Source organism: Leptosomus discolor, chromosome 10 (assembly GCF_034619465.1).
Source record: "Leptosomus discolor isolate bLepDis1 chromosome 10, bLepDis1.hap2, whole genome shotgun sequence".
NCBI classification, from domain to species: Eukaryota; Metazoa; Chordata; class Aves; order Leptosomiformes; family Leptosomidae; genus Leptosomus; species Leptosomus discolor.
This window is the reverse complement of record NC_141400.1, coordinates 11,706,739-11,726,854: the sequence shown is the minus strand read 5'-3', so window position 1 is coordinate 11,726,854 and position 20,116 is coordinate 11,706,739. Positions and strand designations below refer to the sequence as shown.

General features: G+C 46.9%; 1 protein-coding gene across 4 annotated transcripts in view; it reads left to right on the top strand.

The window, feature by feature from the left end:
• Positions 1-20,116, top strand: part of NSD1 (nuclear receptor binding SET domain protein 1) — a 67,292-nt gene that overhangs the window by 21,033 nt on the left and 26,143 nt on the right. For all 4 annotated transcript variants that reach the window (XM_086470803.1, XM_086470806.1, XM_086470804.1 and 1 more), the window contains 9 exons: positions 1,568-1,740; positions 3,740-6,320; positions 9,817-9,938; positions 10,085-10,376; positions 12,207-12,316; positions 13,393-13,462; positions 14,232-14,350; positions 19,084-19,227; positions 19,654-19,777. In XM_086470803.1, the coding sequence (XP_086326929.1) occupies positions 1,568-1,740; positions 3,740-6,320; positions 9,817-9,938; positions 10,085-10,376; positions 12,207-12,316; positions 13,393-13,462; positions 14,232-14,350; positions 19,084-19,227; positions 19,654-19,777 (3,735 nt within the window). The remainder of the gene's footprint in view (positions 1-1,567; positions 1,741-3,739; positions 6,321-9,816; positions 9,939-10,084; positions 10,377-12,206; positions 12,317-13,392; positions 13,463-14,231; positions 14,351-19,083; positions 19,228-19,653; positions 19,778-20,116) is intronic.

The window sequence follows — 20,116 nt, the reverse complement described above, 5'->3', positions numbered from 1 at the left end:
AGGAATTCTGCGGGGAGGAAACATGCTGTTAACAAATTCCAGCAAGGTCTGATCTCCAGCTACACGATAGACTCTCCCATCATGCTTTATCCGTGTTCAAACCAATAGAGCTCTGGGGAAAACTGCATTTTCCAGTTGTGGCTCTATGTAATCTGCTCATCTGCCCTCCCAGTGCTGAGGTGGCAGAGCCAGTAGATCTGAACTCTGGCGCTTTTGGGCAGGGGGAACTGCCGGGGCTCTGCGTGCACTGTAGGAAGCACCGTCCTCCTCCTGCCTTGGCTCTTCTGTTGCCAGGGGAACGAGCCTTTCAAAACAAGGCAGGTTGCTTCAAACTCATCGCTTGGACAAAAACCTCTTCTCCTCTTGGGTTTGAGGCATGGCGTTTTGTTTAAAGCAGCTTGCCTTTCTCAGCAAGCTCTTGACTTGAAGATTTTTGGAGCTGGAATATTGAGGCTCAGTGGGTTAAGTCCTGGTACTGTGAGTGGGACAGATGAAGTCTGTCATCTTTGCCCTTGGTTTGATGTTGCCCTGGTCGTTATTTGTCATCCTCTTGGTGGTCTTGATCAGAATCTCAATGTCAGCATCGCTAAAGGCCAGGCTACCGCACTGTGCTGGCACTCCTGGAAGGAGCAGCACAAACCAAAGGGGCTGCAGAGTCTAGGCTATGTGTTCAGAGGGTGAAGGTGTTGCCAGGAGAAGGTGAAGCACACGTTGCAGCAGAATGCAGGGAGAGGTTTATATCCCTTGTTCAAGCCTTGTTTGCTCTATTCTGATGTTTGTAACCTGTCCTTTTTCACTAGCACACCCAGTACTGGTTCAGTTCGTAATTGTACCGTGTCTGTTCGGCATTCTCACGCAGAAAGCACCTTTGAAAAGTCTTTGATTGTACCCTTACGGTTGAGTTTCTTCTTTTGCTCTGCACCTTTGTGCCTACATTATGGAGATACTCACTGCAACTAATGTTTTGTCATGCTGCAGCTAGTCCTTGTAGAGTGTGTGTGCATATGTGTACTTATTTAAATACTGCTGCTGATGTCTTATGTCCTAAATAAGAGTTTGGTAACAAAGCATTGAACAAGGTGGAATATATTTTGGTGGGGGCAGTTCAACCCGTGTGAGTAAATCCTGTCCAGAAGGGTGTCATTTCTGGGTGTTGTCAGCACAGTGTGCCCTTTTCCCAATGGTCAAGTGGACTGGACTGTTTTAATTTAGCATAAAGAAGTGTCCTGCCTAGCACGATTTGGATATTTTTGCAATTTTTTTTCAGCCAAACTGTGGTCTTTGACTACATCTAAGGAGATGACCCATCTTAGACCTGTTAATCAATCGCTTGTAAGAAAAAAAGTAAATTAGAGAGTAGTAACACAGAACATAGACAGCAGAGATCAAAGGAGTCTCCCTTAGTTCTGAGTAGAAATCCCCAGAACTGGTGTTCGTGTGGGAATGTTATTAAGCGAAAAGTCATTGAGAATTAACTGGCAAATTGTTACTGCTTTCTTTGATTCTTTTTGCATGTCTTTATTCTGTTATATGCAAGGGGTTAATTCTGTTAAATTTCTCAAAATAGTTTCCAATCGGAGACCATACAGAGAGTACTATGTGGATGCCTTAGGAGAAGCTTCAGAGAAAACCTGGGTTGCTGGGAAAGCTATTGTCCTCTTTGAAGGAAGACATCAGTTTGAAGAGCTGCCTGTCCTTCGGAGAAGAGGAAAACAAAAGGAAAAAGGCTACAAACATAAGGTGAAAGATCTGTTTTCTCTAATATGTTTTTGATTCTTTGAATCTGCACGGTGCAAAGTACTCCTTCATGCCTGGAACTGCACTTGGGCAGCTTTCCTGTCTGGCAGTGACTGCAGCAACGCAGCCAGGGATGTGATTGTTTGCATCCTTACAATGAGCACAGTTTATAAGCTGCCAGGAGTTTGTAGGCTCTCTCCTATGTCAGGGTGTGGCCTGCTGCTTTTATTGCCCTAGACAGCTCTGAGAGGCAGAGGAGCAGAGGAGTCGGTGTGAGACGGGTTCAGCAGCGGGTTCAGCAGCGCAGCCCTCTCCTGATGCCGCTTCTAAATAACTTCTTGTGCTCTCTGGCAGCCTCTTTTGGCTGCTCTGAGGCAGAGGTGAGGTTGCACGCTTCACTAGATCGCTGACTGCGATAAGGCAGTGGGGCTTTTAGCCCTGCTTCGGTAACTCTCTGTATAGAAACCTGTGAGGACTTTTAATTTGACTTGGAAAATGCTTTGTCAGTGAGCCTGTGGGAATGAGTTTTGTGGCTCATCGCATCATCTCCGTTTCCAAACATAACAGCCCTGAGCGGTTGTAGCCGGTGTAATGTAATGTGACACAGGGGTCTGGTCTACATCTTTAGGAAGGTGACTGGAGAAATTAACTTTTCAGAATTGCTGAAGTGAAGAAGTACAGAGGCTGCTGCATGACTGTAAGAGAGCAGATAGTCATACTAGACAATGGTGTGTGGTTTTTCTTTTTCTCTTTTTCCAAGAGGTTTATTAGCAGTTAAGTACTTAACCCATGTTAATGCAAAACCATAGATTAAATGTGCTCTTGCAGATACAAGTCCCTGGGTGTAATGCTTTCATTTGGTTTTCCTTTTCCAAGGGCATGTTCAGTATCTTCGCTAAGGACTTTTCTCCTTGTGTTCCCAGCGCCCTAACAACTAGTTTCATGTTCCCAAGTAACTTTTCTGGTCCTGGAAGTGCTGCATGGCTAGAATCTCATCCTGTATGTAAATGGTGGTGCCAGTGTGGCTGCAGTAGAGGGAATCCAATCTTTGTTGCTCACATAAATGTCCAGGTTTACATCCCTGGAAGCCAAGATCTGATGTGAAGCTGAGAGACTTTGGCTGCTTTGCTACCAGGCTCCATAAAACTTTTTTAATTGGCTGAGATGAGATTTTGTTGGTATGGGGTTTTTTTTTAAAGGAAAAGTGTCAGAAACGTGAGTAGTTCCTCCTGCCTTGGAAGTGGTTTTGATTTTAGGAGCAGTTGTGAAGCCTTTGACTTGCTGTTGCGCAGCCAGGAACTACGCGTGTGGATAAGAAACAAGTTTCTTGCTGTTTTTAGATGTTAGGAGAGATTCCTGTCCAGTATGGAAAGTGCTTTGTGTTTTATACTAAAGGTAGAGAGTTAAAGCTGGGAAATGGATGTCTTGAATTTGATAGAGTACATTTTGTGTGTGTTTGTGTGTGGATTTCATGTTTGTACCAAGGTGAGTTGATGGAGAGGGAAGATTGAATCATGCTCTGAGTTCAAGGGATGCAGGAAGAATCAAGAATGAGTAAAGCAAACATGTCTGCTCAAATATTTTGAGGAAAATGATGCTGCGTTTGCCTTGAGGTGCTTATTGGCTGTTGCTTTGCATTTCTGTGCCAGGGATCCATACTGTGTGCATTCCTCTTTACCAGCTGTTATGTTCAGGGTGTGCTGGGATGCCAGGGCATCTGGTTCCTGGGAGACCTGTGTGTGTAAGGACCTTCTTGCTGTTTTGGGAACAGGGATTTTTATTAGGCTCAGCAGGAGTGCAGGGTACTGATCGAGGAGGAGTATTTTCTCTGTCCACTAGTCACAGTCTCTGGGAATCCGTGCGATTGTCTTGAAGATAAGATGCACAATGTAGGACTATCACGCTGCTCTGTGCCTTGTGCGTGTCTGTCTCACTTTTGTCGTGTTGCTTACCCCATCAAATAATTTTTTCTTTCTTTTCTTTTGTCTCCTCCAACTTTAAGGTTCCTCAAAGATTTATGGCTAAATGGGAAGTCAGTGTTGGACAGGCAGAAGACATTCTTCTTGGGGGGCCAGAGGATCAGAAGTGCAGCCAGAACTCCAGCGAGCTGGACAGCGAGAAGGAAGTGCAGTCAGAATACTATGCCAATGGCCCTGGAGCAGAAAGGGACAGGCAGCTGAATGGCTGTTTTAAATCCTTGGCGTTTGACTCCAGACACCTGGCCAGTGAAAAAGGAAAATTGCACATTAAGCCACACATGAAAAAGAGCTCTGACAGCAGAAAAAGGACTAGAGTAAAAAAGAGTGGCACAAGAGGGGAAGCATCTAGGGGAGAAATCAAAGGAAAAACGCCAGAGAGCATAGTTAGAAACATGATTGTTGGGGACCTACCAGATAAACACGCGTCTCATGAACTTCGCCGGATTGCCAACAGCCTGACTGCATCCAGTAGCACCAGGGAAAACCATTTGCTTTCCTCCTTTGGAGAAAGACGTTTTGAAAAGACACCTTTGAAACCGGACTATGAGAATCGCAAAAGTGATGCTCTGAAGAACGCGCTCCAAGGGGATTTGTTTTCCAGTGCATCTTTGGAGAGAGAGAAGAGCTCCCTCGGCATTTTATGCAGTTCCAAATTACAAATACACTATTCTGCATCTGATACTGGTATTGAGAAAAAGCAACCTGAATCTGATTCATCCTCTTCCCTCTCAGATGGTGGGAACAGTGATGTAGATACCGTGGACCAAAGTTCAGAGAGAGCCTCTAGTGCTCTTGAAGTTAGTGATTCTTCAGATAAAGTGGAGAAGGAATTTCCTGTTATGTCAAGTGGAAACATTAAACTTTCCATGTATCTTTCTCAGAAGAGCAACAGAAGGGCCAGGAAGAAGTCATACAGAGATCACAAACCTTTGGGAAGTTCAGTAACTGGCAGACTTGATGCTGAATTTGCAGATGGGGAGCTTGAAATAGGCTTCTCTGATGCTGAGATGTCGTTGACGGCTCTTGACTGCTCTTCAGATGTGAGAAATGACAATCTTTCCCTAGCAAACAAACACACTACTCCCCAAAGTGTTTCCAAGGACAGCTCCTGGCCTGCTGTTGCAAATCAAGCAATCTTAAAACCGAAAAGCATGAAATTGCCCCGAATCAGGAGTATAAAATGCAAACATAAAGAAAAAGTTGCTGGGTTAGAGCCTTCTCTTGCAGAAGAGGAGGGTGGTGTGAATCGCTGCTCTTCTGATACCAAAGGTTTCTCTGGCCTTCAGAGAGATTCTCTTCAGAGAAGTGGAAAAGTTGATGGTCAAAAACTGTTAAACAACATCCATGAGAAACCCAGGGATTCTGCTGAAATAGAAACAGCAGTGGTGAAACACGTCTTGTCGGAGCTGAAGGAGCTGTCTTATCGGTCCATGAATGATGATGCTAGTGACTCTGGCACTCCAAAGGCCACAGTACCTTTAATTTTCTCTTCCGCCTCTGGTCATGGTCGATTGCCTATTGAGCCAGATTACAAGTTCAGCACCTTGTTAATGATGTTGAAGGATATGCATGACAGTAAGACAAAAGAGCAGCAACTGATGACTGGTCAAAATGTAGTCCCTTTTCGAAATACCAGCACAGCTGATGGTTCTGGAAGCAATTCTGCGAGTGGTCTGAAGTCCTTGTCTATTGTAGGTCCCCCGTATAAAATAGAAAAAAATGGAGATTGTGTCCAGGAAACAGTAAATCCAAACTCCTCTATAAGCAAGTCCTCATTTTCACGCAATCCTCCAACCAAGTTGACGGGGATTGGTACTAGTAAAAGGGAGTCCGCAAGTACTGCTGTTTCTGGGACAAACGGCACAAATTGCGTGCCCAAACGCAACTGTTCAAAATCTAAGCAGTCATCAAAGCTTGGAGATAAAACAGTTTCAAACAGAAAGGACTTAAAACCAGGAGGGCCAAGTAAGTTGCTAAGTCGGTTATCCAGAGATTCAGGAGAACATGCATTCCGCGTTCATGGTTCGGTTACCAGTCCTCTAGGTAATGAAGCAGAAGATACTGAGAGGAAAGAGTCTGTTGATTTAACAGAACGTTCAACTGATGAAGACTCTGCCAGTTTATCTGATGACAATTTAGATCGTATTGGAAGGAGACCTGAAGCTGGTAGAAATATTGAGAGCTGCACTTCTGCTGCAAATGGGCAGAGTCCAGACTTGGATTCAGAGGCAAATAGTGAGAGCTCTCTTGGTGATGAGTCTAATGATATAAATCACGTAGCACCCAAAAAGCGATGGCAGCGTTTTAACCAAAGCAGTGCTAGATCTAATAAGCACATCAGTAGATCTAGGGAACAAGGAAACTTGGAGAGTGCCTTTGGCCTGAATTCTCGTGGCTTTTCACTGAAGGGAAATGAGTGCTTGGGACGTAGGCATTCCCCTCATTCAAAGGTGCTTGAGGGAGACCTGACAGATCAGGACTATGCGAATCGTTTAGACTTAGTTGAGAAACGTTTGAATGTGTGTGGTAAGCCAAACAACAGTGTGATGGACTCAGAAACAGAGCTTGGCAACTTTGCTCCCCAGTCTGAATTCTCTGCACAAGGTAAGGGAGCTGGACTTGCGCCAGAGTGTGTATTTGTATACATTTTGTACTTTTTCATTTAAAGCATAAGTTATGGAACTTGGGGCTGTTTGACAACATGGAGATGTATACATCTGAGCTGAAGAAGGTGTGATATGTTGGTTTTGGGTTCTCTGTAAGCATGGAGAACAAAGAAGGCAGAGTTATTATGGGATTTTTCTTAGCTTTTTGGTCAGAAAGCTTAAATATGTTACAAATCATTAGTTCCTCCACAGTGAAAGGTAAAGCGTCCTTCCAAGTTTGGGATTTTTCTTTTTAAAACTTAAACGTTCATAATGTGTTCCTTAGAGCCACGTGCTTGCTGTTAGCTGATCAGCGCTAGGAAGTTGTGGGAAGCAGCCTCAGTGGCTGCTTTTTTTTTTTTTTTTCTCTAGTGCTGACACAGAGTCTGTTTTTGGTCTGTTCTGTAGGATTTCATTGAGACAATGTGTTGGGGTTGTTTTTTGGCATTGTAGCGTGGAATTTTATTAGCTGCTAATAACGATTGGGGAACCCCACAGATTTCCGAATTTACAGTTCTGGTGTGGCTGCCTGAGGGGTAAGAGGGAGGACAGAAGAGGGGGAAGCTTCCAGGGAGGTGGGTCTGGAAGATGGTAGGCAGAAGTAAGGCAACATCATTGGGAGGGAAATGACCTAGGAAGGAGGAAGCTTCTGAGGACCACAAGGGGTCAGACAGCCCTGCTTCTCCCACAGGGATGGGGACATTTGATTAAAGTGTGTGTGTGGGGAATATCATGTTCAAGACATACCATCCTCAGGCTTCTGCGAAGAATCTGGGGAGGTAAACCTTAATGAAAACAACAAAATGAAATTTTTCATAGATTTCGCCAAACTACATTGCCCTGATCTATTTGCAGTATCATAAAATAATGTAACTTGACAGAATTTTGAACCTGTGTGCATTTTGCCACTTATGTGTTCCCTCAGTGCACATTGTGGTGTGTGTGTTTTGCTGTTAGTGGTTGCTGGAGGTTGCCTGCACCTCTGTTTCAGTGTGGAAAAGGCAGCTCCTGGCTTAGTGGTTGTAGGACCTGCCCAAGGCAGGTCATAGCAGGCATAGAAAATGATGCCATAGGATGTAATGCACAGGGTAAAAGTTCTGGTTTGAAATAATGACAAGCTTAATCATTCACTGACTCCTCTGGCTGTGGCTGTGTGGTTTTGAGGACTTAAGTCTTCACCAAGCAGGCGAGAGGATGCACGTTGTGCTGGGGCTGGCAGGGCTCTGCCACGGGAGCGTTGCACCATGCTGGAGGGAGCGACTTCTCCTTTGCACGAAGATGCAGCCAGGTTCTCATGGCTTCATGAGGGTTTTGCAGTTGAAGCGTCCCTGTAATGGTGCTGTGTGAGGTGAAGATGGAAGTCCACAGAGAGAGCTAGAGAAGAAGAGCTGCTCAGAGGTGGTAATGTTAGGAGAGAAGTGGCAGAGGAAGGCAGCAGCAGGCTTCTGGGCGGGGGGGCGTTGGTGGAGGGGAGTGCAGAGCTGTCCTGGTGGTGCACACAGGGATGCAGCAAAGTGAGGGCCTGGGTTTGCTTCCAAAAGTGATGGGTCAGCAGCTGCAGTGTCATGTAATTCCCCTGCCCTAAATAGCACGTGAGCCTTGAAGCATGCCTGAAGCTTATCTGTACAGATGTGTCGTATGGAGGCACTGGAGACTCTGTGTCTGAGGAGCTGTCTGGGCTGCTGTAACATCCCCAGCGTGCTGGTGGGACTGAGTAAACCTCTAATTCTGTGAAAAGCCCCCTTGTGGAAACCAGTCTTCCTTTTATGTCAGGCGAGGGCGATTACATAGAGAGAATGAAGCTGGAAGTTAGACTGACTGCAGCTTACAGAAGAGGGGGAGTTTCGGCTGTTTGCCAGTGCTCTGAGAAGATGTGGCTAATCCTCGTCCACAGCAGGCAGAGCATCGGTGTGAGGGATCGCTGCAGATGGCAGTCACAACTGGGTAGTTTCCACTAAGCTCAAACTATAAAGTCTTCATCGTAGTTGAATGGCAATGTTTGGCATAGTTTTGCTACAAACTTTTGGTGTGATTTAGAGCAAAGAAGGCAGAAGTGAAGATTGGTGGAATTTTCTGATTTAAAACAATTTTAGAAATTACAGTTTTGTCAGGTATGTCATTTGCCAGTGCCAATCAGACTGCATTAGGGATTCTTGTACGGGATTCACTTTGGGGGAAAAAATGCAGTTAAGGCAGCCCTTCTGGCACAGTGCTGTGTGCTCTGCTGCGCGGCTTTGGGGCTCTAGATAGCTGTCCGGTGAGGAGACTTATCCTATAACTGGTTATGTGCTGAAATGTGTATTTCACTGAAACACCTGTGCAGAGCGTTAACAGAGGCCGAAAATAGCTGTGTTTGAGAAAGTTGTTTCTTCTCTTTTGGCCAAGTTTGACGTTTTCATGCTTGTTTAACCACAAAGCCACAATAAAGTGTAGCAATCTTGTCCACCATCCCTGTTCTGAAGTGTTGGGCTGGAATGCTCTGTTATAAAATGCTTCCGTTTTAAAGAAAAAGCCACCTCCTACACATGAAAAGAAGCAAAAAGAATATTTACTGTTTGTTTCTGAAACTTCCAGGAGACTGCAGATGTTTCTGTGACTAGGAGAAATCTTTCAACAACATTATTTAATAATTTTGAAAACTAAAAAAGGGGGAAAGTCAGGGGTGTTCCAGGAGGTGAGAAAATTGAGTTTGCCATGCGTTGGGGTGTTGAGGTGGTATAGCCTGGGTGGTTAGGTTTGTACCGAGGAAATACCTGTAACCAGATGTCCCTCGCGATGGAGCGGCGTTGTGCAAATAGAGACGTGTGAGCTCTGAAGAGCTTGCAGTCTCTGGCGAGGGCTGTTCACTCCCTGGTCTCACCGTGGAATCTATTGTCATGAAGCAAAGGCGATAAATGGGCTTGCGGTAGCAGATGGGGAGTACAAGGCTCTTGTAGTGTGTACAAAAATATGCCAGGGAGGAGGGGAAGGGAAGGAGTTCGGCTTATGTGTTACTAGTGAAACCAGTGACTGAACCCTGTTATGTGAAAAACAGTGTTTGTCCCTCTGCTAAAACCAAAGCAGTTTGGGTTAACAGCAAAAGTAACATGAGTTGCTAACGGTCTTCAGTTTCGGTAAAATTACCGCAAGAAGGTTACATGTGGTTTGTCTAGGGTGATGCTGGGTGAAATTCTAGGAGTCTCTCAGTCGCCTATAGGATGTTTTTTGATACCTTATCTGAACTGCTTGAAGTGCCTTAGGTCCTTAAAAATCCCACCTGCCATGTCAGGATTATGGAAAACAGGAAGCTTAAAAATTACAAGGCCATATCAAAGAGGAAGAAGTATCAGGGCTCTTCCCACATGGAGCCTCTGGAAGAGAAGGCAGGAACAACTATTGTCTGCAGATCACGAGGAGAATTTTGACTTGTGTTCACCTCAGAAACACAGTCTTGAAGCTGCTTTCCTTTTTCTTAGTACATTCAGAGAGGAAGCGCCTTAGAAAACCAAGTAAACGGCTTCTGGAATATGCAGAAGAGTATGATCACTTATTTGCACCCAAGAAAAAATCAAAGAAGGGCCAGGAGCAATTGCAAAAGGTGGGTGAGGGCTAATGTACTCTTCATGGTTATTACCTGGGGCTCTGGTCTGCGTGCTTTTGATGCGTTTTTGCTGGCTGAGTGTTCCTGCTTTGTGCAGTGTCATGCAAGATGAATGTTTTCACCAACATGTTTCGCTATGCTAGGTGAATTCTGTGGTGAGGTCTGAATTTGAAGGAGGTCTTCCTGCACAATGTAGTCCTGACAGAGATACCCAGCGGGGGCAGAGTTCTTTGGTTTCAACTCCATCTTCAACCAAAGAGTCCCCTCCTATCCTTGAAGCAGAGTGCTCCTTCTCAGAACTAGGATCCCATTCCACTGATCCCACTGATCAACTTCTAGAAGGACCTTCAGATTTTCCAGAGCTGGTGCTCTCTTCCTCGGATGTTTCTGAAGTGTCTGCTTCTCCAGATGCAGAAGAGAGATTCCTGAAATCAGGTGGGTGGGAGGTTGTGTGATTCTGCTCCCATAAGTGAATGTGTTGCAAGTTCAGTGGAAATTGTGGCTGTGGTCAGTGTGAAGAGGTTAGTAGGTGTTGATGTCTCAGTTTATTTTGCTTTGCTTCATTCAGTGACCATTACTGGTGCTGGGAAGGGAGAGAGGGCAGGTGCAGCGGGTGACCCAGTGAGCTGGGTGATTACACTTCAGCTATTAGCTTTCTGTAGTGTGTGCTGGTCCTCCTTAGGTCCTGGCACAGAATACCCCTTTGTCCAAATGAAGAAAGTCACAACGCCTTTCCTGAGTCCTCACCATCTGTGCTTGCAAACGGTGGCATTCCTTTAGCTTGAAGGTCTCTTGCTGCTGTTAAAATGCTTTGGATGAACATGCTGTGCTGAGGTCGATACACAAGGTCTAACCCGCATAGCTTGTGGGGTGACCTTTTGCTCTCGTAGTGAGCTGAGGAAATTGTAGCACAGAAATCCCTCTGGAAAAGCCTTTTTTTTTGTTAGAGGCTCTAAGCATCTGTAGCAATTGTCGGAGACTTCTACTAGCAGCAAGCCAGGGCCTTAGCTTTTGCTAAGGCACGGTGTACAAAGAGCGAGTGTGGTCTGACAGGCTTTTTTCCTGTTCCAGCAGTTAGTATCAGGGTCTACTTTGCAGTATGTTCATTCTCTGGTAGTGTCTGAAGACAAGTCCAGGGTTAAAGCCCTGGTGTTCTGCTGTGCTAACTTGGAGAGAACACTTCCTCTTCTAAAGGGCCTGTGGTCAAAAAAATTAAACCAAGCAGAGAGGTGTGGTCACTGGGAGGTCAGTTAGCCTGTTATGTTTGAGGGCAAAGGTATTGCCTTTGGCAGCTTGTGGGTGTCAGATGGAAATGGAAAGCTGGGGAGGATTAAAGGAGGAAAATCTGGGGATGCGAACATGAGGTTGGAGATGCAGGAGAACAGTACAGGGTGCAGCAGTGCGAGCAAACATCCAGTGTGCAGAGGTTGCGTAGCTCTTCGCCCTCCTGAGAAAACTCACGTCTTGCGGAAGCTCACAGAGCTCAAGCTGTGGACAGGGGCTTGCCTTGAGAACGATGTCCCTCCGTTAGGTGCTGGTGTGTAGGCAGTGTACGTAGAGGTGGGTGTCACAGAAGGGGCACGGCCGAGGCTTATAAAGCACACAGATGCACAGGGTAGGATGGGTAGCAGGCATTTTCCCTGGAGTGTCTTGCACTCATAGCATCATCATTTCCTGGTCATTCTAAGTTTGTACTGCCAAAATTAGTGTGGATAAGCACAGGTCTAGCAACTTGTTACCTCCTGGCTGCCAGCAAGAAACTTGAGTAGGAAATGGTGCAGGTTACAGCTAGTTTGTTTGGGTTGTCTGTTCCCTGGAGGATTTAACCGGGAGCGTGTCCTTTAGCCTGTTTACGATGTGCAGCATGAATGCTGGTGGGAGTGGCGTGGGAGTGGAGGCAGGGCTGTATTTGTCAGTGGTATGACTGACTGACTTATGCCAGATCAAAGTGATTGGGAAATTATGATCTGAATTGCGCTGCCAGGTTGTGTCACCTGCTGGCATTGACTTCATAGTCTCTCTTCTGTGGATGGATTTTTGTATTGCATATTGAGGTATGCTTGAAGGTCATGGCAGGCTGAGGTCCATTTTTATGGAAGTACAGAAACAGGTAATTGTCCAATCCTTTCTGCCCGAGGATCTCATAATCCCAAAGACAGGGTGAAGCAAATTGTTTTAACGATTGGGTGATACTTGCTTAATGGTCTTAGCCTGATTGAAGAGAAGAAAACCCCCATTTACCTGATGTGAAGCATTTCATTGCAGGAAACTTCGAAAGCAAGCGTCAAAGGAAGCCCACTAAAAAGCTCTTGGAATCCAATGATTTGGACACTGCCTTTATGCCAAAGAAGGAGGAGTGGACTCCCCCAAAGAAGGTACTTTTCTTCCAGCTCTTTTGAAAGCCAGATAGAAGACGAGCCTAGACAGCAGGCTCTGGTGAATGAGAGTGCACAATGGGCTGTGGTTTTGTTGTTGGCTGTGGCCCAGCAGCAAAGGTCCACCCTTCCCAAAGGTGTTGGTTGCTGTGCTGTGATGAAGAAATCTGCTGAATACAGATGTGTTCCCCACCCCTCCCCACTTGTAATGGGGATTGGCTAGTTTTGTCTGTAAAATCTCCTCTCTTAATTGATTTCTATGGAAAAGGAGTCATCTGGATGCTGGTTGGGAAGGTGTGAGCAGAAATGTTCGGTGCAGAGGCTTTCTGTCACTGTTACGTTGCAGTATAGCTTGAGCTTGAACCTCCAGCTTTGTCCGCTTCCATCAGATTTCCTCTGAGCAGTGTTTTCCCAAGTGAGCTGGTGAATGGTACCAGTGCAGAGCTTGTAGCAGGATGGAGGCTTGAGTTGTATTACATGTAGTATACAGTGCTTGGTGCAGATTTTTAAAGAAAACGCTGCTCTTCTCCACTAAATACTTGGTAGTCAGTGACATGGTTTGGAAAAAAGCAACTCGTGAAGAATTATTTCAGGTGTACCTGCACGAGACTTGTTGCTGCTCTTTCTAAGGTTGATTAATAACAGTTTTCCTCCTTTCCTTTTTCTTTCTCTGTGGCACAGTCTTAATACAGTTATCATGGTTACAGTAGTGCAGAGGCCAGTGTATTTCAGTCTTAAGCTCCGTAAAAGTGTAAAGCTGCAAGAGAGTCTCTGTTCCCAGCAGCTTACAGGGTGTTGGCAGCCTTTTTGGGAGAGCTCAGGAAGCAGCGGATGATGCTGGTGGGCACAAGACACAGCAGACTCAGCATTCCTCCCCTGCCTAGAGACTGGCTTTTCCATGTGGGATCTATCACACACGCAAAACAAATGTTATCTTGTAAAGTCTCTAATCACTGATGAATTCGTGACCTGAACTGTAAGTTCCGTGTTGCAGTCATTCATAAAGGTTCTGAAGGGGTGAGGAATGTGCATCTCTGATTTGCTTCTGGTGACTTGACTGTGTTGTGTATTTGTAGGGCACTGGCCCTTCGGAGAGTGACAGCTCTGAGCTCTACTCACCAGCCCATTTCTCAGACCTGGGAGAAGGTAAGTAGGGGCAGGGCTGTGGGGTAGACTGTTGGTGACATTTGGATAGTGCCTGTGGCTTTGTGTGTCTGTGTGTGTAAGGGCTTACATGTCCTGGGCTCTCAGAGGGCTCTTGCCTCAGCTGAGGCAGTGCCAGAAGAAATAGGTACTGAGCTTGTTTACCCGAGGTACTGTTATGTCTTTGGTTTCTGCATGCAGAGTGGAGATGGTGGGTTCGTATTTCTGAGAGATGTTCACTTCTCATTCATAGTCTGGGTGCTTGAAGGAAACTCATCAGCACAGGTCCTGTACCAATATGCTGTCTTTTGCCTGATGACATGCTGTGACCAGGCTCAACAGTGGCTGCCCTTCCCCATGGACAGTTTCACTGCACTCTCTCCCCATCTGCCTTTGTATCGTGTTGGTATCGACATGAGGAAGTTTTTGTTGCAGTGCGGTGGGTGGAGGTAGTTACCAGCATTTGCTTGGCGATGTAAGCTTTGTGTTGGTAGCATTTCTTCTTTTCTGCTGGAGGGCTGTCTCAGGAAAGTCAGTGATACTGCTCAGCAGCCTAACAAAAGAAGCTTAAACCGGTAAGAATCAGTGGTCCTCCAGTAGCTGCAGGACAGAGGTCAGACTGCCTGGAGGCTGGTATTGCCCCAGCCCTTATGCCCTCAAAGACAGTAGGACCCAGCTTGAAGTTCTCAGAAACAGTGCAGGACTTGGTCACACCCATAGCAAGGGAATTATTTCTGCATTTTCCTTGAGTGGTCTTTCTGTTACATCCCAGCTTCTGAAAAGCTCTTGGAGAAGCAACGGAAGCGGAAGAGACAACGCCATTCCTCTGCTGCAATGCATTCCAAGAAGGAGAGAAATGAAGAGGGGCTGGGGGAGACCCCACATTCTGAGGTACTATCGGGTCTTCCTACATGCTGTCATCCCTATAACCTGTCTGCTATTTCCCAGGGCCCTTTGCACAGCCTAGGCCAGGTCATCTTTGGCTGGCTGGTGTGTTAGTTGGGAGTTTGTCCCACCAGTTATGTGGTTGCATGAACTGAGGTTGAAGCTGAAGATACCACCTTGATTTAATAGCTATTTTGTGATGGCTGCTTAACTTGGGCTCAGTTTTTAAGCCACTATGCAGATAATTCTCCAGGAGGGAAGCCGTTCTGATGGAACCAGGTTTTGCCTGGCGTCTTGCTTTGCGCCTCAGAAGGTCTAACTGCTGTAAAAGGTCTTCTCTGGTGGTGGTGGGAATCTTGCCCTTTTACGCACCAGTATGAAGCACAAGCACTAGACTGTGGACGGGTTCCACTGGCCCCTGCACGCCGGGGTGACCTAAGAACCACATTGGAGGGGATGGGGGAGAACTCTCTGTGACTGCTCACAGGAGCCTCTGATTGCATTCTGCCATCCAGCAGAAAGAGATGATTTGGGCAACTCCCTTCTACTGCATCCCAACAGCGTCAGCATACAAGTGTCTCTGACAAGCACATTTTGCCTTTTAGGGATGAGCCAGGTATCACGAAGTGTAGGGGAAGCAAGACATTTCCTGGGAGAGGCGGGACACCTCTGGGCCTCTCACCATCGCCTCTCACTTCCAGTGGCCCAAGTTCAGCGGCAGGCTGTTCTGTCAGGATAGTCAGTATGTATTTCAGGAGCCAATTATAGACAGGTATTGTTATATTTGTTGTTGTTATACAGCTTCCAGGAGAGCACAAACCTCACACCACTTCGTCTGAGCAGTGCCAGCCACCTTGCTGCTACTGCTTTTTGAAAAGGGCATTTCTGCTGGGGGTGATAAAGTGGGAAATAACCCTGAGCCATGTAACCTTTCCTTTAACGGTGTTAGTGCTCTTTCTGAAGTGTGCTCATCTGGAATGATGCTTCAAAGAAGCCTGTACAAATATCTTCGCCGATGCTGGGGGGCAGTTAACACTGTCTGTTGTTAGGTACCCACTAAGAGACTGGCTCGTCTTTGAGCCAGCAAATTCTCTGTGAGTCCCTTCTAGGGAGGAAAAGAGGGGGCAGTTCAGAGCAGCAAAGTAGCTAGGCAATGGCTCTTGAGTCCTGCACCCACCGTTCGCTGCAGAGGAAGCCCAGAGAGTCTTAACTGCCTCCAGCTTTAGACATCTGTGTTGAGTACCTGAAGTTAAGTATGGTAAACTATGCCAAAAAAAATGGCAATGCTTGGCACCTTTTGCCAGCATCCATTTCTCTGTGACTGTGTCTCTTGAGCTGCTGTGGTGAGAGTGTTCACCCCTTGGCTTAGGTGAGTGCGTGGGTGCTGGTGAGTATCGGGATGCTGTGGCGATGCAGTTGTACTTTCATGTGGAATCTGGACCACGCTGGTCCCTAAGTGACTTTCCACACACCAGGCAAGGAACTCCACTTTGTGCTGAATGGTGCTAGAAGAAATAGATGGTCTGAATATACAGTGCAGTGAAGCCTTGGATCCAGCTGCTTTCAGAGGAAAAGAGGGCAGAGAGAAGCTTGTCTGCTCGGGCTGAGCTGAGCAGCCTGTCTGTGGACCCAAGAGTGCAAGTTTACAACATCAGGGCAGCAAGAGACTGAGAGAAGGGGATGGAAAATGCTGTTGAAATGGCTGTCAAGGTTGTGAGCCAAGGTCAGGCTGTGCCAAAGAACAGTCCGGGCTTTTGAGGATGTGCCAGATAGAGCAGCAGAGATAGCTCTGGAAGAAGACCCAAGATGAGAGACCTGCCCTCTGTAGGAGGTACTTAGTTTTGCAGTGCTCGTGCTGGGTAGGGAAAGGAGGGGGAACAGTGACGGGTTCTTTTGAGTGATGGCCTTGAATGGCAATCCCCTTCTCCCTGCTCACAAAGCACGAGTATCTGGCCTCACCCATCCTGCCTAGCTCTGACACTCCCTTCCCTATGTGGTTCTGGAAGCACTGATTAAAATAAGGCTAAGATTCTGGCATGTGAAACGTGGAGATTGGCCAGCTGTTTGCAGAACCAAATAGGATGGGTTTAGGCCGAAAGAGCAGGGCTAGAGCGTGCTGTGCCACGTTGGGTAGCGTGGGCCCAATTGTTAAGGTAGCATTGCTGCTAGCAAATGCTTCCAGATCTGAAGAGAGTTGCTGGTTAATGTTATGTGACTTCTGGTGTATTTAAGTCTCCTGTTCCATTAACACATGAAACATGGCCATCAGGGTTCAAACCAGGAGTCCTAGCAGCTGTGGTAGAAAGCAGACAGAAGGATGGAAAGACAAACTAGTTGTGTAAATCCCTCATACCTCTGTCTGTAGGAAATCTTGAGTGTCCCCTCTGCTTCCAGAACACTATGTTGAAACCTTTGCTATGGCAGGAAGCTAGTGCCACTGACCATAGGACAGGTGGTGCTTGTTTGCCAGCACCCCACCCCTCCTGACAGGGACCTTGGTGACCATGAGAGGGGCTGAGCTCACTTTGTGTCTGTAACACTGGGGCCCCAGTATAAGCAGAAGCTATAGCTGACATTGTTTGCCCATACCAGTAGCTGATTAACCCTGCTCTTGTTCTTCACTGCAGTGACCCCTGCAACCCTGAGGTCACTGCTGAGCAGAAGAGGGAGCACCTATGTAGGCGTAGGAGGACCTGAGTTGTAACTAGTCCTTGGAGCACTGGTCGCTAGTGCTGCTCCTGGAACATTCCAGGAGCCAAAGTGAGTGTTTGGGCCAGAGGGCTGCCTTGCAGCCGACTACATGATTCCTAGCAGAAATGCAGCTGCAGGAGCAAAAGTGTCATAGCACTTAGCTTGAGAAAACATTATTGTGTACAGAGGCAAAGGTGGCTGTTGTGTTTGTTCTTAGATAGTCTTTTTACCAATGCTGTAGAGGCCTTTCCCTTCCCTCTGCCAGGGCCGTGTGGTAGGGTGGCAGCAGCTCATGTGCTCCTTATCGGTATTCCTGCAGGCTGCATCGCTGCCAGCCTTCCAGCAAGATCGTGATGATAGTCTGTAAGGCTGTGCGCCATATGGTGTGTTGGAATGGCAGTAGTTTGTAGCTGGGCCTTTGCTGCTGCTTTTTTTTTTTTAATAAAGGCAGTTTATACCATTCATCTTTGTTGTGTGCTTTAGTATACAGTCAGTGCACCTGTACATTATTGCTTCATACAGCTCACATGACTTTAAAATGTCTCCAAATAAAAATAAACTGCTACGTTCAAGGGATGGAGGGGAGGGGGAGAGGGGGGCAAAGGAAGCAGCATTATCTGACCAGAATACCAGCTCCAGGTTCTTCCAGCTTTAAACTTTGGGAGATCTCTATGTCCTCGTTTCACCCAGACTGATAATGTGTTCAGAAGGCATTCAGTTCAGCTTCCAAGCTTAAGTAGCACCACAGCTCAGACTGATACTGTCCCATACAGAAAGTGGTGCAAAGCTCCCTCTCATGATCATTAGCTGGGCACCTGGCACCAAGCAGGTATGAGAGTGACGGCTGTTGCTCCTGCCAGCAGTTTGAATTCCTCACGAGGTCTTTCAGGTGTGCAGTTTGGGTCTGGGCATACACTGGGTATGGCCTGGTGACCCAAGGAGGGACTGACAGCTGCACGCTCAGATCGCTCAGCTAACTGCAGTGAGCTGGGATATTAAAAAATGGCAAGAGTCCTTAAAATATTCTTGCTCAAAGCACTTGGCTAAAGGCGTTGCTTTGGTGCAGCGTTAACGGCCCTTAAGGTGTACCCACTCTGGAGGGGCAGCTGGGGCTGGTGAGACCACTGAAGCGTTGCCTAGAGTGTATATGAGAGGCCTGGAAGCTGCCAGGGTGGCGTTTCCTACCTCTTAGTTGCCTGTCCTGATGAAAGTGAAGGCAGCGTTGCCATGTGAAGCTCCAGGACAGCAGTATCTTGTGGTAGAAACAAGTGTGTCTAGGGCACCTGCTGCTCTTCTTCCCTCTGACGGTGTCTGGGCAGGTCCCAGACACATCAGAAGGTGTCCTTCCACCTTGGGAAGCCTTGTGGCAGAATCCCTGACTTTGCCCATGAGGGTGCAGTTGGGTCTTTTATCATTTGAAAGCCATCTGCTCAGCAGGATGCTCTTTCACCAGTAGATGTTCTGGTCAGTGCTTATGAAAGACGCCTTACCCCAGGCAGGATGAGGGTGCAAGTGCCCTGCTGCACTGTTCGCTTTGGTGTTGGCCACCTAGTTCATACTAACACAGGCCTTCAGTTCCTGCATGCCTGTATTCTACATGGATTAAGACAAGTTCAGACAAGTGTGGGGCAAAGTCTGGCTCATTTGCTGGGTGACAACTGCAATAGAGGTTGTTTGATTGTTTGAAGTTTTTCATTTGCATTTCCAGTGCAAGCAGACATGAGCATGCAGGATGCTTAAGACTGTTCCAGCTTCCTGATTCGTTCCTATGCAGGGCAATATCTTCCTCAGCCATGGCTCCTTCCTCAGAGAAGGACTATGCACGGGAAAACGTGTTGAGTGTGTATTTTCTGATGATACAGTAAACTAAGAAGTCTTTTTCTTTGTTGTAAGTCTTTTGGTGGAACTGTATGGGGGATGTTCTCTCCAGGGTGGGTAACGCACACAGACCAACTGCCAAACCTGTTACTTGCTCAATGGCTGAGTTTGAATTTTCCAAGTCAGGACAGGAACTACTGACAGCCCTGATTCTGGATTTCTTTTTAAAGGGGGAGACATCAGTTCATGGGACTGCTGCAAGCCCCAAAGAGGGTAATGAAGAGGGGTTAGAGAATGACCATGGAGTGCCTTCGTCCAAAAAGATGCAGGGGGAGCGTGGAGGAGGAGCAGCTCTAAAGGAGAATGTGTGTCAGGTAGTGTCCTTGAAGAAATCTCTTTGAAACTTTACCACTGTAAAGTGTTTTTGTGTAAGTTCTGGGACACACTAGTGCCCCAGATAAGCCCAGGTAACCTCAAGGTGCTTGTTGTAGAATTAACCAGCTTTTTGTGCTCTGAATTGAGCCTTTTCTCTGCAATTGCCTCTTCTGCTAAAGTTCACAGTTACTACAGAGACGTGGCCAATGGAGGATCTATTTTAGCTGATGCATAGTAGCAGGGACTGGATGGGAAATGGCAGTGGTGATGCACAAACCACCTGAATTTACTGGCAGAAGGAAAACTTAGCGTTTTTCTGCAGGAGTCTCTGCTGGCAGTCTTGGCCAGCACGCGGATTGTTGCTGTCTGGGGTGAGCTGGGGAAGGAGGTCGCTCAGAGCTGACATTGTGCTTCTTTCCCTGCAGATCTGCGAGAAGCCAGGGGAGTTGTTGCTGTGTGAGGCGCAGTGCTGTGGTGCTTTCCACCTGCAGTGCCTTGGGCTCTCTGAGATGCCAAAGGGCAAATTCATCTGCAACGAGTGTTCCACAGGTACAGTCAGCTTTTGTGAGCACAGGAGGACGGGGTGCTTGCTGCGGGGTGCTTGCTGCAGGCTTACCTAGTGCTTCCTTTACTGGAGTGATGTGCGTGCAGTAGGGCTGCTAATTAGCTCTGTCCTCTCATTATTGGTTTGGTCTTTGATGACTTTCTAGTTAACTGGTCTTACTGTTGATTCAGACATGGGTTGCAAAGAAGTGAATGTCAGGGATCTGGTGGGAAGGAGGGAAATTCTTATCTGGGGCTAGGGAGAGAGGGCTGGTGGGGAGGATGAGTCTGGAGCGGGCTGGAAAGGGGGGAATGTCTAAGTACAGTTGTCGGTATTTGTTTTTC